Below are 15,311 nucleotides of genomic sequence, written 5' to 3'. Positions count from 1 at the left end.
ATCAAGCCAATGTGACTGACCCGACATCTTTTCAGAATTTGTCCTCACTCTAGTTCAGACATGTGTTTCATTATTCTGTAAAATGCAATGGTTAGTAGTTAATAACTGGAGAAATAAATCATGTTAATAACTAGAATGGCCCTTAGTAGATCACACACCTCCAAGTCCCAACAGTCATTATATTCAATCAAGCTGCACCAAAAAATTTTTTTTACATTTTTAGCAACGTTAAAGGAAATTACATTTTAAAATGTATGGCTCTGCCCCTAATCCAATCTGCACCGAAGAGTAATCTTGCTCAGAAACCGACCAAGGTGAAATCCTAACCTCCTTGCTAGAGACAAGTTTGATATTCATGTAGTCAACAATTATAGAGGTTAAATCTGTCTAACGTTCCTCTTTTTTGGGGGGGATTGTGAAACTATCATGTATTATATACATTTCTAAAAATAATGTGGGTTTTTGTCTGTCTTAGGAAATTACTCTTGGAACACACACACACAGAGCAGTAATCAGCTGATCTGTGTACACTCATGTGTTGAGCAGCTTCAGGCACTAATAACATTACCACTCCATCAAGAACAGCGTGGAACAAGACAATTTATTACAGAATTACGATGGAGCTTGAATTGACAGACTGTCTCATAATCTGTATAAGAAGGTAGATTCATGTTTATTCAAATTTTATTTACGTAGAAATCATAAAATTAAAATTTTCTGGAAAGACTGTTCAAGTTTAATAAAACCTTTATTACAATATATGTATCAAGAACAATATTTGGTACTTTAATATTGGATAAAAACCGCACAAAGAGGAATGTCAAGAACACATCTTGGCTGGTGAGGGGGAAAGTTTAGCTACATTGACCTTGTCAGGTCACCATTAACCTCTGTGGCCATGGAAACCAGAAGGTACTCAGCAGTCGGGACACATGAAAGTTGATACTGCGTAAATCTCAATGAAACAAAATGCCCCCTGGCACAGGACTTCACTTTACGATAGAGAGGAGATATTAGGTAAATACATCCAATTCAAAGATGCACCAAACAGAGGTGTGTCACAGTAAAAAAAAACAAAAACACCTCATTTGTCTGTCCTTCATTGGTCAGTTCTACAGGAAGACTGTAGGAGGTCATGGGTTCTTTCAGATCAAACTCAAACAGAGCTTCACAACACTTCGGGGCAGTTTTACTTCATGACACTGATCTGAGAACTGCACTCGAGGGGAAAATAAGGGAGGAGCTGAGAGAGTTGCATGCATACGATGAGATAACATAAAGCTGAGCTGAGTGAACCCTATATGATGGGAAGCTTGTGTGGTTATCTTAAATCATGTTTGACAAAATGAATGTTGAAATGCAAAAAAAAAGGTAAGGACAAACTGGAGAAGTAACAGAAGATCCCAATGGATTTGTATTAAAAAATATACTTCACAATTTTTGTAAGATGGGTCACATGACTTCATTTGAGTAACTGGCATAAGTTTTTAAAAAACAGACAACAAAACATAAAAAAAAGAAATAGAACCGTGTGTAAATATATAACCATAACACTAATATATATGAATATATCTTACTGTATGTATATTTTAAAAAAAACTCCAGATCCCATGTGGGACTGAATGAAGATAGTGGCAATCAGTACGAGTCACTCCTCTCTGTTCAGACATGAGCGGTGGCTCAAACACCTACAGTGGAAAAGAGAAAGAAATACACATTATCATTCCAATTTGTGGATCTTTTGAACACTTTCATTTAGATATTTAAGTTAAAAACGTAAGAAATTCTGCTTCCAATTGTTCAGGGAACTAAGTGAAATATGCAATGTCTGCATTAAGCATAGTTCATGCTTGCTGTTCCTGCCCTTGAGCATCAATCCATCAAACATGACCACAGCTTTAATGTCAATGCTGAGCATATAGATGGATTTGGGGTTCCTACCATGGACTGTTCACACGTCCCCCTCTCCGTCTCCCTGCTTCTGCATCTGGGCCTGCATCTTGGTGATCATATCCTGCATCCGTCTCAACTGTGGGAGAACATCACCGTTTATCACAAAGTGAAAATCGACTGCACATAAAACAAGACACATTTACTTAGACCGCTAATAGTTTCTTTAATTAATTTGATCTGACAGTCTGGCTGAATGTACGATCACTAATATCTGTCTGCCAGTTGTAAATTATTGATTAGAAACAACTGCTCCTTCATTGACTGCTTGGACAGAAACCAACTGTGAACATGAATAATTTAGCGGCTTCACAGTATTGTAAAGTAAAACAGAAATATTGCACTTGTTTAACAGCCAGCAGCCAGTTAGCTTAGCCTAGCATAAACAGGTTGAAACACATGTTCAAAAAGTCTTCATACTAATCTACTTCATATTTATTATAGATGTCAAACTATTCCCTTTAGGATACCTGGACAACTGATGTCAAATGAATTTCTCAATAGTGACTGAAATGTCTCACCTCAGCCTCCTTCTCCTGCAGGATCATATCCTTGTCCATTTCCTCCGGCTCCGGTCCGTTTCTGTATCGATGGAACAAGTAATTAATTTCATGTAACTGTTGGTTGTAATATTTCTATAGAATAACTGCCAATTAATGAATCATTACAAGTCGGTTAAATGCACAACGAGAGAGGTTATAGCTGTGTATCTGTGTGTGTGTATTCGTTAGAGCCGTATTAATCTAGTCATTAGGCAAACATGACAAAAGCCACATTGAGAAAGTGGAAGAAAAGGGTCAGTGGGTTAGGGGAGTTTTTCTTTGCAGGAAGAAGTAAGAAAGTGGGCATCTAGAACGAGTAACTAGAGAGAGATGAATGTGGAAGATTCAAGAGAGAAGCAGCAAGTGTAAGAGTCAGGGGAACAGCGTTACCTCCCCCAGGATGAAAACAAACAGTACCTCCAACAGTCCACTCATGGGATTGGACAAATCAAGACCGGCCATCGTTGGACAGATGGCGAGGCAATGTGGAGACAGTAAAACCACTCCCTTATCCTGGGTTGGCTTTGGAGGAAAGTCTAAAAGAACCTTTTTGGTCTACGTTGGGGGGGTTAAGTGATGATTTATCCACACTATGTTAAATGAAACATTTAGAAATCCTGTTTACAATATCTACGGATCTCACACTACACGTTCTACCAACTAACGGTCCAACCACAACCCACCACTACCCAAATACCACACCCTAACTGGTGTGGTTAACATGCAAACTGATGAGTTAGAGCTACTGCACTACAGAACTGACACTAGGTCAATATTATATGAATCGAAAGAAGGAAATTAATGGTCCAGTCATTATTCATCACTAAATATTTAATGTAAATGTTTCTATGAAGTGTGTGTGTGCGTGTGTGTGTGTGTGTGTGTGTGTGTGTGTGTGTGTGTGTGTGTGTGTGTGTGTGTGTGACTAGGCGTTAATATTCTAATTTCTTATAAAAGGTTTGCTGTTTGGGGGGGGAGGTGCAGAGAAGCAAGCGGACAGACAAAGTACGTACGCAGGAGACAGAGGCAGAATATAACCATGGGAGGACAACCTGCCACCCCGCTTGAGGCGGTCTGAGCGGAAGTTCTCATAGTGCAGGTCCTGGGTCACTTCCTGTAGGTCCTGCATGTGGGTTCTGTGGGGAGGTGGAAAATTCAACAACTATTGCATACTTGTGCACAGACGTTTTCCAAAACTGAACACGTGGGGAATAGAGGCGGACTGGTTATGGAGTTCACGTGAATTTTCAGAGAAGTATTTATATTACCCAAGATGTTGCTAGAAATTTCATTATGTGTGTTGCATCACTTTGGATATTATGTAATATTTTATCTTTTCTTGCCTCAACTGCAGCCCAATATAAAAATTAAGATTTTACTAAAAACATTACTAATCCCTGAGGAAATTCTTGCGCCAGATCTTGCTCCAAAGTTACAAGTACAAAGAATAATATAACAATATCACCAAATAGTTGTAGTATAAAAGTTAGGTAACATAAAAGCTAGTGGCAGAGGTAGAATTTTTCTTATTTTGGATAAAAAACATTCTGGCAAAGTGCATCAATAATTCCACGTAACTAGCTCCTTCTTCTTCTTCACACAGATTTTTTAGGAAAACAGAATACACTTATATTTCAGGGAGAAGGGGAAAAACTTGAGCCTCCTCTCGCTGGTGGACCACTCACATCAGCATGGTCCGCAGCTTGAGGAAGTCATTGTGTTCTGGGTTCTCCACCTCCACCACTCCCCAGGGGTACAGGCGGCCCCTCACCTTCTTCCCTTTGGCCTCGATCTGCTGGTTGGATCCTACAACTGCGAACGGGATGCTGGCCTGGAGAAGAGGAGAATCTCATGCATCTTTTCCCACGGATGACCCGCCCACATAAATATTTATCATAATCAAATCTCAAGAGTATTATTGGCCCTAATTGAATGGAACTCTATGGGAGGATACAGAACTGCTTTTATTTCTGTGGCAGCAAAAACATAAACTTATCTTTAGACAGTTTACCTTCAGGATCCTAGTTTGCTCTTTGAAGTCTTCGTCCTCATCCGACTCAGCATCAGGAAGGTGGTAAATCTTAATACCATGTTCATCGATCTCATCCAGAATCTTGCAAAGAAAACAAGAAAAACACAATTTATCAGGAGAAATGACAAACTATTCTTCTCTTTTTAGTGAAGACATCAGAGATATTACTAAAGACGACATAGTTAAGCTGCTTTCAGACATGCACTAAACTCCAGTCTTTTTCCAGAGGTCAGGTCATGTCTTGCACCCTGCATGCTCCACCTCTATGCCTCCCCTCCACTGACAGCTCCGCACATTTTACCACAATTTCCTGTTACGTTCTTCATAATTTAAAAAGGCAAAGTCTGGAAAATGTCCAGCCCAATTTTCTGGAGAGTTTATATCTGAAAAAATGGCTTCAATGTTATCACTGGAGTTGTACCAACAATACAGTACCCTCAACAATGGACGGCTCATGTTCTCACCCTGCGCTTGAGCCTCTCCCTCTCTCTGAGGGTGAGAGTGTCGGCCTTGGCGATGACAGGAACCACATTAACCTTGTTGTGAATGGCCTTCATGAACTGGACGTCCAGGGGCTTCAGGCTGCTCAGACAGGAAACAGACAGATTGAGGGTCAAAGAGAGACAAAGGAATTTAAGTAAGGATTTAATGAAAAGCTGCGAGTGGAACATCAGTGTATGAACTGAACTGTACTCAGTGTATGTGCGAGCTGTGAGGTAGGACTCACCCGTGGCCGAGCGGGGAGATGAAATAGAAGCAGCAGTGAACTCTATTGTCAACGATGTGTCTACGATTCAGACCGCTCTCGTCATGGAGGTAGCGTTCAAACTGGTCATCGATGTAGCTGATAATAGTGCTAAAACTGGACGAAAAGAATATAGATCACATTAAACACACAGTATATCACAATGACCTCTACCAATAATATTTCAAAAGCCTAGTTGGAGAAAACATTCTCCTCCTACTATAATTTACAACATTAAACTGTCAGAGATTGTAGCCGTTAAAAATACACTGAGAAATTAAGGTTTAAAAATACTTCATCTCTTCAACAACCTATGGACAAAAAAGTTTTCATACCAGTCCTGGCTGTTGATAGCATCTCCGTATCCTGGTGTGTCTACAACCGTGAGACGGAGCTTCACTCCTCGCTCCTCAATTTCTACAGTGGACGCCTCGATCTGAACCGTCCTTTCTATCTTTTCTGTTAGAAGGAAAATAAATCACAAAATATAAGAACACGGTACAGGTTTTCTTACTAAACTGTTTGACCTTGTTCATTTTGTATTTTGAATACAAGTTGTCTGCAGAAAATTCAAATAAGGCTACAAATAAGGAGCATTTGGATAAATCAAATGTGTGAGGGTGTGTTTTACCTGCAGCTCCAGGTATGACTCTCTCCGGGTAAAGGTCAGTAAGAAAGAGGCTGTTGATCAGGGTGGATTTTCCAAGTCCAGACTCACCTTTTGACAACAGAGGAAAAACATCAAAGAATCATCAAATAATAAACATCAGTCTGAGAAATCAGGATTAAAATCAGTGAGACTTTCAGAAGAATGTTCTGTTTTGAGATAACTTCTTCAAATATACAGATTTCAGTTTCAACCTCAAAAAAAGAACAAAAACATCAGTTCGTTGCAGGAAACGAGACGTCTGCTTGTGACCCACACTCTGCCTCTCGCTGCACAGAACATTTGTATCAACGTAGTACTGTTGGGACCTATTATTGGTGAACAACGGACAACTTAGTCTGACTTCACCATTATTCTTTACAGAATAATGTCAGGTGGATGTTGAAAATCAAACAGTAGCAGAGACAAGAGGAAGACAACTGCTTAGTTTCACTCATGTTAAAATGAACAGTGAGATTGATTCTATTTGAATGTCACTGCTGATATTGTCTGATTGTGAATGACCGAAACAAATCGTGACTGGCTGCCCATAAAGATCTTGAAAACTTTTGGATGTGACAACAATAGAAATAAAGGAATATAAAAATGAGTTTGTGAGTTTATGTGAGTTAATGCTCATGAACACAAATAGAGAATTGTCCCACAGTCAAGAGTGTCTTTAAAGTCATGATACTGCAGAGCCCTTAAAATTTGTTTTAGTCTTACAATACCAATAACTTCTATCTAGAGAAGTCCTATTTTAGAACATAGGACAAGATGGTGAATATCCTCCCCCACAAATTAATTTACCATCTACCAGAGATGTCAATAGGTGTTAGCCCACTAAGCGGCCAGCAGCAGATGTTCATATCTTCAGTAGAGTACCTTAGAGTCATCAGGTGTTCCGGGCTTTTGAACTGTTCAGTAGATAGGACATCATTACCTCTATGCCTTTTTCAACTGAACACTTCTGTCACAGTCAGCAGAGTCAAAAGCTGTCCCATTTGAAACATAGGACAAGATCAAGAATATCCTGTATGTTCTACTTCTCTTATTAACTCGGACTACAGCAGCGATGTAGCCCAAGCAACAGCAGCAAACAGGAAACTAAGATGCAAAACATTTCAGAAAACAAGTTCCTCAATTCTCATGCTCATGTTACAGATGCTAAATAATCTGCCTAAAGCCTGTGTGCTTTACCCAGGAATGCTGCTACTGGGATTCCCACCAGAGCCGTGGCAAAGGATTTACAGACTTCAACATCTTAAAAACTGGCAATTTGCCTAAGATGATGGAAAATCTAAGATGACACATATTTATGACCCTACAGGAAGACATTTTCATTTGTACATCCTTTGTGTGACGAGGGAGGCTGCAACTATCTGAGTGTGCGAGAGAACACTTATTTATTTAAGGACATAGTAACAACAGGGACACACAGAAGGTTTAGAGGCAGTCAATGAGTGTTCTTGCAGCAGCTGGACGAGCACGCCTCGTCCACACTGTATGAATCAGCCCCTCGAGGCCCACAGGCCACATTCCACTCGGGTTTATTTTAAAGCAAAAGGATGAGCAGCGTTCAGGGGTCGCTCCTACCCTCCCCCCCATCAACAAGCACAGAGGTTCACACAGTCACAGCCCTCCCATCCAGCAGTTTACACTGCTGCTGTGCTGACAGCAGCTGAGCAACTACACTGATGTGACATCTGCCATTTTACACTGCCCACAATGCCTCTGTGCACCAGATACAGCTGAATTTTACTGAACACAGCTTTAAAGACAGTACCATCAACGTGCTCTCAATATACAAACAAAAAGGAGCTACAGAGGTGAAAGAGGTTTAATTGTAAATTGTCATGTAGAGGCCACTGTGTAAAGACAATGTACAACAGCAAGAAACTGCATACTCTATGTCCCACCTTTAATTCTTCCCAAATACAGATTCAAACGAGCCAAAGAGTGTTCCTCAGATGTCAACGTTTACGGAAGATGTCGAGCTTGAAATGTGTTATCACAGAGATACACTATCTTTATATTATCCAAATATACATAATACCACAGTGTCACATAGTACCAAGAAGAATAGGACAAAATTAGAAAACGGCAATCACCCACTCACCTACAACCATCAACGTAAACTCGAATCCTTTTTTTACAGACTTGCGATGAACCTGATTAGGCAGGTTGGCGAATCCAACGTACCCTGGGGTCTCAGGGTTGGTGAACTGGCCCTGCTGGAGAAGGACACGTCGAGCACAAAGACATACGAGTAAAAACATGTCATAATGTTTGGTGACAATAAAAGTTCAGATCAAATACTGCACAGAATTATGACTTCAGCTGAAAACATTGTTCTGATAATATCATAACTAATTATAGGTGCTGGAGTAGAGATCACTGAGGAGACATCTGTTCATGAACAACTGGGGTATTTAGGGAGGGAAACAGTGACCTCTCTGCCGTCTGTTTGCAAAAGACCTTCCACCAATCAGCAATCACTCCAGCGTTTATGGCTATTTACTACAGACAGCGACTCAACAGACCCTGTGACTCTGCTACACAATGTTATATTCAATCACAGACGTACCTGCTCCGTGTTAAGCTTGCTCGTTTTAAACCATACCGTTTTGAATTATTTATAAACCTTACTTTCAGCAAAGGTCATGCCTTATAAGACAGATGAGCACTGTGCTCCTGTTTCGCTTATAGCCATTTCGACTCGCATGAAGCCACATCAGTAAGTCATGTGGAGGAAGAGCAGCTCCACCAAGTAACTAATATCTGTGGTTGGAGCAAAGCCGAGAGAAGCAGCGAGGCACAGAATGTCCCAGTGAACCGAGCGGAAACGTTGAGTTTAGAGAAGCAATCCTGGACTGAATCAAAAAGAGACATTCAGAGCAAAATCTTTACACCTAAAATGAAGTTGTAATCCTGAGAAATCATTTACAAACAACCTTACTTTCTCATCATTATCGACGCTGAGCTGTTAAACTAGACACACAGTCGCTGAATCAGACATAGGAAGTTCAGATGAAGCATCTTTCTTTCAGTTTCCAGCACTCACCTTCATTTTGTCGGCCTGAGACATCTTGTTCTCCTTGTTCAACCTAAAAGAAAACAGACTACATCAGAAACTGAGAAAAACACACAACAGCAGAGCAACAATCATCTTCGTTTTACTACAATCCTCTCCTGTGTGAACCTTTTGTGTAAAGCTGGTAGTTCATGCAGCCTCACACACTCACAGGCCTGACTGTGGGAGACAGGAAGTCTGGTTTGGTGTCACCCATTCGATCTCACCACTGACAAAAAAAAACTGCCTTGCTTTTCCTGCTTCCTGCATCACAGCTATACAACACTATGATGTGAGGATTAGAGATTAAAAGATGTCTCTGCTATTAATCCAAGCGTCTACACACTGGTGTCATACGTTTGCTGCTTTGTTACTAGTTGATGTGTGTGTGTGTTGAGTGTTGTGTGTGTGTGATTCAGTGTCTTCTATTCAAACATCCTGCTTCACTGAAACTAGCAGGAACACACCCACAGCACCTCACTAGTGTCAGAATGAAAGAGACAATATGAACTGTTCTTACACCGGATGTGTCCCAGTTAGTTTAGAAGCTAGTTTGAGTTAATTCGAGACGTACTGCTAAACCAGATCCTCCAGAAAAATGTGAATGCTAACTCAAACTGAGGCTGCTAATGTTCTTCCGTTCACTGGTATTGAAATGTTGATCAACCGGTTAATTAGCATCGGCTATTTTCATAACGGTAACAAGCCCGAGGGCGGAAATTAGCTAATGCTACATCAGTCAGGGGGGAAAAGACACTTCAGCTGTTATTTAGTTGTGGAAAATCTAACGAAACTAGCTCAAATCCAAGCTACCACAGCAGCTAACAAGCCTCCGCTAGCTGCTCACAAACTTGGTATTAGCTTAGCGTTAACCACTAACTAGCCGAGTAGCTTCTCTTACTGCAGGATGTTCACTTCAACGGAGCTAATGTTAGCGAGCCACTCGCCACTCGGTGATGAATAAGAGATGAACCAGAGGAGTCGGTGGCGTTACCTTTGCAGTCCCGACGGTGCACAGAGCTACAGACGGGCTGGAAGGGGTCGGTGAGCAGCAGAGACTTGGCGGACACCTCGAATTCTTCAGATTCCGCTGCTGCAGCTTCCTTTAGCTCACAGACCACAATGCACTGGGCGAGAAGAGCAGCAGCAGCTCAGCACCGACACCGATCTCTCACAGTTATCATTTGAACTGCAACTACAACTTCACTAATACACACTGTTATCATTATAACAGCAACTAAAACACTATATTGTTATTATAACAGCAACCAAAACACACTGTTATTATTATATCTGCAACTAAAACACACTTATTAACAACAGTGGGGTTTGAGGGGAGTATTGGAAGTTCTCAAAAAGCCTGCAACTCAAACTTTATCTTCATTTATCATTTAAAAATGTTGATGACTGACATATTGACTAGTTCAGTGTGAGAATAGTTTTTAGTATGGCTTGAGTTGTGGCCGGAAATGGTATCTAGATAAAACATGTTTACATCAGTCTGATTTGATGAATATCAGGATAAATGTCTCCCTCTTATTTCTTTTAACAAACACTTAACAAATCTGTGTTCAATCAATTATGTGATGTATCTCCTCACTGTGCAAGCACAATGCATGAGTGTTATATCATTATATTTCAGACTTTCGTTATATTGCTACTGATGAAAATTATATTGTGATACTTATTGATATTGTTTTATTGCCCAGCCTTAGTTTGCAGTTTGACACACTATGTTGTGTAACTTTGATAATATTACAGATTTGAGAATAACAATATCAGAGATATGAATATCCTGGGTGGAATATTGCAGTTTTCTGCTCATAAGTACATTAATTAATAGATCCTTTAGGTTTCTACAGTTTTGTTATATCACTGTTTTGCAACAGACTAGGATATGAACAGTTTGGAGCTAATTCACAAACCACAGGTGTAAAATTAAATTAAATTAAATTAATCCTGTGCAGTTCACTTCTGCGCAGCAGTTGGATGTGCTCTCATGGCTATTAAAACACCCAATTAACTTCAATTACCTGCCATAATATGCTGGCCTAAAGGGTCCTCTTAGTATTTATTTGCCATGAATACATATGTAATACTCATACAGCAACACGATTACAATAGATGTGATTAGATATTAATAAGACAATTAATAATAAGTTATTTAACACTGCAGTCTTAAAATAAAACAGACCATATCCCATATAAAGTAATAGTGAAGACCAGGGTACGATTTAAATATTTAAATGTTGGTTCCTTTTAACGTGCCTTGATGATAGACGACCAGAAGAGGGTGCTAAGGCTCCTTGTGAAAGATTCAGGACGATTCTTTGAACAAGGTTAAAACAAACAAACCACCAGTGGGACAGCTACTGTTCTGGGATAGAAACAAAATGAAGGCAGGTATGTTTACTACAGCTGCAACAGCTAATATTTATGAAAGGGCCCTTTGGTAATTTAAGCTGATTTGAAAGCTGACAGGAGTTTTTCCCGTGTAGATTAAGCTAATGCTAGCTCTGACTAGGATAGTTAGCTAGAACTGCTAGTGAGGGATGACGCTTCTACACTATCTTTCTGTTTTCCCAAATCCCTGCAGTCAGTAAAAATATTGGTAGAGAGGGATTTATAGTCTATGATTGGACAAACATGCATGTGGCTCGTTGGTCTAGGGGTATGATTCTCGCTTTGGGTGCGAGAGGTCCCGGGTTCAAATCCCGGACGAGCCCAGTACTTTTCGACCTTTTCAACATGTGTATATTTTTTCTCTATTGCTCTCTTGGGATGTAGTTGCCCTTTTGCTTTAATAACAATTTAATACCAGAAATGATTGACCGAGCAATCTCCTCTCCTCTCGACTCTTAAGGGTTACTATTTATTTTGTAATATTTCTAGCTATACATGCTATTTTGTGCACAAGGGACATTTTCCTGTACACTGCACAGATTAGGTAGTCTCTTAAATTCAAAAGTGAGCTTGAGTCTGGTGTCCCACTTGTTATAGTAGACATATAATGTCCGTAAGGTGTAGTTTGCCTGAGCACACGTTACCAGTTTTGATAAAAAATAGAAAACTAGTTCCGCAGCTACACCTGCGCTGAAGGGCAACTCATCCGAAATCCAAGAGCTGAAAAAACATGCTTACACATGTATTCAGTCATATGTTGTGGCTCTTAAGCATCTGCCTATCCTTATTATTCAGTACACAGGCTCACTCTCCAGCTCAAAAGTGAGCTTGAGTCTGGTGTCCCACTTGTTATAGTAGACATATAATGTCCGTAAGGTGTAGTTTGCCTGAGCACACGTTACCAGTTTTGATAAAAAATAGAAAACTAGTTCCGCAGCTACACCTGCGCTGAAGGGCAACTCATCCGAAATCCAAGAGCTGAAAAAACATGCTTACACATGTATTCAGTCATATGTTGTGGCTCTTAAGCATCTGCCTATCCTTATTATTCAGTACACAGGCTCACTCTCCAGCGGCGGCGGAGGAACATCAGACGACTTAAAAAATATGCTCACTTAATGCCTTTCTGTCTTCACCCAGTTGGGGCTTATCTGAGCTTGCTGTTGTGACAGCATCTCTGCCTCCCTCCCTCCAGTCTGGCTCAGGACGGCCACTGCTCTGCTTAACACGGGACCGGCAGATATCTCCGTAAATACCAGTCTCTTTCCCTTTCTGTTGCCGCAAGCATATCATCACCCCGGGAGCTACACTACTCCCATTATTTCCATAAGCCTCTTAGTGGCACCACGCTCTGTCATTTGTAGAGGCTTCATACTATGAAGTGTGCAAGTTTCTATATATGTTAAGGGCTTCTTTCCTGTACCCACGGTCTTAATATGGCAAAAGGGGCTTCTGTTCTGCTATGAATGAGAATAGTGGTTTTTGATCATTCCCAGTTTATTAAATGGATGCTGTAATCCGGTTTCTCAGAGAGAAGAAGCAAGGGAGAGTGATAACACTCCAGGACCATACCAGTGTTTTTTTTTAATGTCTTTTCATGTTATTTCCACTTTCTGTGAAACCACATTTCTTTTCATTTCACACGCTACATTATAAGTGTTAACCAGAAGAAATTGCTGGCGGAAATTGGTAACATGCATGTGAATCAAGACCATACTCTGCCTTTATTTTATTATTCTCTTATTTTTTATGGGTCAATGCATTTAGGATATATATAAACAGTTAAACCACACACAGATGCTGCATGTGAGGTTATTTAAAGGCTTGTTGCTAATGGTTTAAATTGTAAGTGCTCACCTTGTACTTCACTGAGTACTCAGTGGTCTCTTGTTAAAGTGCTTCAAGAGCTCTTATATAAGGCCCTTTAGACTCCTTTATTTCTTTTTTGTTTTTCAATTACAGCCTGGTCAGAGAGGATTCCAATCAAATTTCAAGTCTCGCCAAAGTAAGAAACTCAATTAAAATGAAGAAAATACTACAGTTGGCTATGAAAAAAGTTAGATTGAATATGTGCAAAGACAATTCTATTAAATGTGGAGCTTGACAATAGAGAGATGAGGGAATGAAGTAATAAAAGATGATAAAGGTTTGAGCTGTCACTGATAACTCAAGTAAAGCTAAATACCTTTTATCTTGAAGATTAAGTAACTAGCTTTTTCATAGATAAAAACACACACTGAGCTCCCAGCTTATGAAAACACAGGTACAGTAAGATCCCTGAAGTTCTGTGTTTCAGTTACAATTATGTTGTTGTTGTTATTATTAGCATTATTATGTCAAACCTTTTTCTTGTTGTTTGTTTTTCTTTCCTGGTTCTTCCCTGTGTTCTTTTGACTATGCCATGGCTTCCAGTTCACTCATCTCTGACCAATTCTCCCACAGAACGAAGTTGACAACTACTTATGGAGACCTTGAAGACCCTGAAGTATATAAGGGTCTGTTCAATCACCAAGACTCAGATTAATGTTCTTCTTTGAGCTAGAAAACCTTGAGCTGACCTCTCTGCCTTTTATTTTGGGGGCAGAAGAGTTGACTTCCTGTCCGCCTGAAGCTGACCTCTGTTGTCTTACACCTGCTTTCTCACCACAACCTGTGTCACTCAGCCACATTCATGTTGAAACCCCTACCTGCCTTTATGGTGTTGTTCTGTTTGAAACCTCTTCTCTGTCACAACCTGTGACTCAGAACCCTTTCTGTCAAAGAACTTTAACACTAAACCTTTTTAAATCTACTGGAGCACAGCCACACTCAGAAACCCTACCACTTCTTAACCGGGTTCAGTTCCCCTGCTGCCTCCATCACCACACCATCATCACCCCGTCTGTCATTTAAAGTAAGCGCCCGCCTGCTTAGCCGGCACCTTTCACTTCTCCAGCAGCACTTAATTTACTGCAGGACATTTTAAATCTCCTGCCTCTGTCACACTGAGTCGCTGACAAATGCCTGGTTGCAAATGTATCTCATTGACTGCTGACTCGGTTGTATCACAAGCCGGCTGATAATGTGCTCCTCAGGTTTTATCCCCAGATGTTGTAGGAAGTGCATTAATTTAGCCTAGACGGGGCCTTATGAAAGTGTAGAGGCAGGCAGAGACTAGCAGACCCCCCCCCCCCTCTCTCTCTCTCTCTCTCTCTCTCTCTCTCTCTCTCTCTCTCTCTCTCTCTCTCTCTCTCTCTCTCTCTCTCTCTCTCTCCCTCCCTCCCTCTCCTGCTCAGCTCCTCAGGATTGAAGCTATCTGCCACAGAGCCGCAGCATATTCCACCATCAATGTGTCAAGAGGAAAGCTATTAAAACTGCTTAACTTCTCCTAAGTATCACGAGAATAAGCACAAGATTTAGTGAAATCCCCCCGGAGCAATGAAAATCTCGGGGATTTTCCCCCTGAAATGTCTCCTAATGGAGTGTCAGAGACTCTTGTCAGACTTCAATGCGGGTTTTGGATTTCAGTGAATTTATTTGGAGCTGAAATGACAAAATTTGAAGTGTGAGTGCATCTGAACTTTCCACATAATCAGATAGAAAGCCATTCACCAGGTTATTATACAATAGGACAACTCCAGTGTAGACCTGGGGGTGGGAGAAGTTAAGTCGCTCAAATCAAAGTTCATGCCAACTTGAGCCAGGGGCCACCATGAGGACCTGGGCCTCAGACTGGTACCGTGAACTTCTTTGACAGTTATGAGACAAGTTTAAATGTATGTGTTATTGGTTTACTATATTCAGTCAAGTCTAGGAGTGGGGAAAAATGCATCAACAATATTCGACTTTGCTTTGTAGTAAATGTGGGACATCTAATGAATATAGACAACAATTAGATTACATTTTTAACATTTTAAAAGCAAGACAATTTGAATATAAAT

The 15,311-nt window shown here is 40.5% G+C and overlaps 1 protein-coding gene and 1 non-coding gene across 4 annotated transcripts; one reads left to right on the top strand and one right to left on the bottom strand.

Moving 5' to 3' along the window:
* Window positions 1-729: 729 nt before the first annotated feature.
* Window positions 730-10,103, bottom strand: septin2 (septin 2). Of its 3 annotated transcripts, none has more exons than XM_061083739.1 (13): window positions 9,983-10,103; window positions 8,980-9,022; window positions 8,035-8,149; window positions 5,901-5,987; window positions 5,605-5,728; window positions 5,252-5,386; window positions 4,989-5,106; window positions 4,504-4,605; window positions 4,178-4,323; window positions 3,545-3,628; window positions 2,472-2,532; window positions 1,942-2,029; window positions 730-1,688 (listed from the first exon to the last, which is right to left on the bottom strand). In XM_061083739.1, exons 2-12 carry the CDS (start codon window positions 9,001-9,003, stop codon window positions 1,952-1,954), a joined length of 1,074 nt encoding a protein of 357 aa, XP_060939722.1. In that variant the 5' UTR covers window positions 9,004-9,022; window positions 9,983-10,103; the 3' UTR covers window positions 730-1,688; window positions 1,942-1,951. The 3 variants fall into 3 exon arrangements, with proteins under 3 accessions (XP_060939722.1, XP_060939724.1, XP_060939723.1); XM_061083741.1 differs by having other exon boundaries at window positions 8,035-8,146; XM_061083740.1 differs by lacking the exon at window positions 9,983-10,103 and adding an exon at window positions 9,118-9,139.
* A 1,539-nt stretch (window positions 10,104-11,642) lies between these two features.
* trnap-ugg (transfer RNA proline (anticodon UGG)) lies at window positions 11,643-11,714 on the top strand. The gene has a single exon. It is a non-coding gene; the product is annotated as a tRNA-Pro (tRNA).
* Window positions 11,715-15,311: the final 3,597 nt, after the last annotated feature.

This window comes from Limanda limanda, chromosome 13, assembly GCF_963576545.1.
Source record: "Limanda limanda chromosome 13, fLimLim1.1, whole genome shotgun sequence".
Taxonomy (NCBI): Eukaryota; Metazoa; Chordata; class Actinopteri; order Pleuronectiformes; family Pleuronectidae; genus Limanda; species Limanda limanda.
The sequence above is the reverse complement of the archived record's forward strand: the minus strand, read 5'-3'. Positions and strand labels throughout refer to the sequence as shown.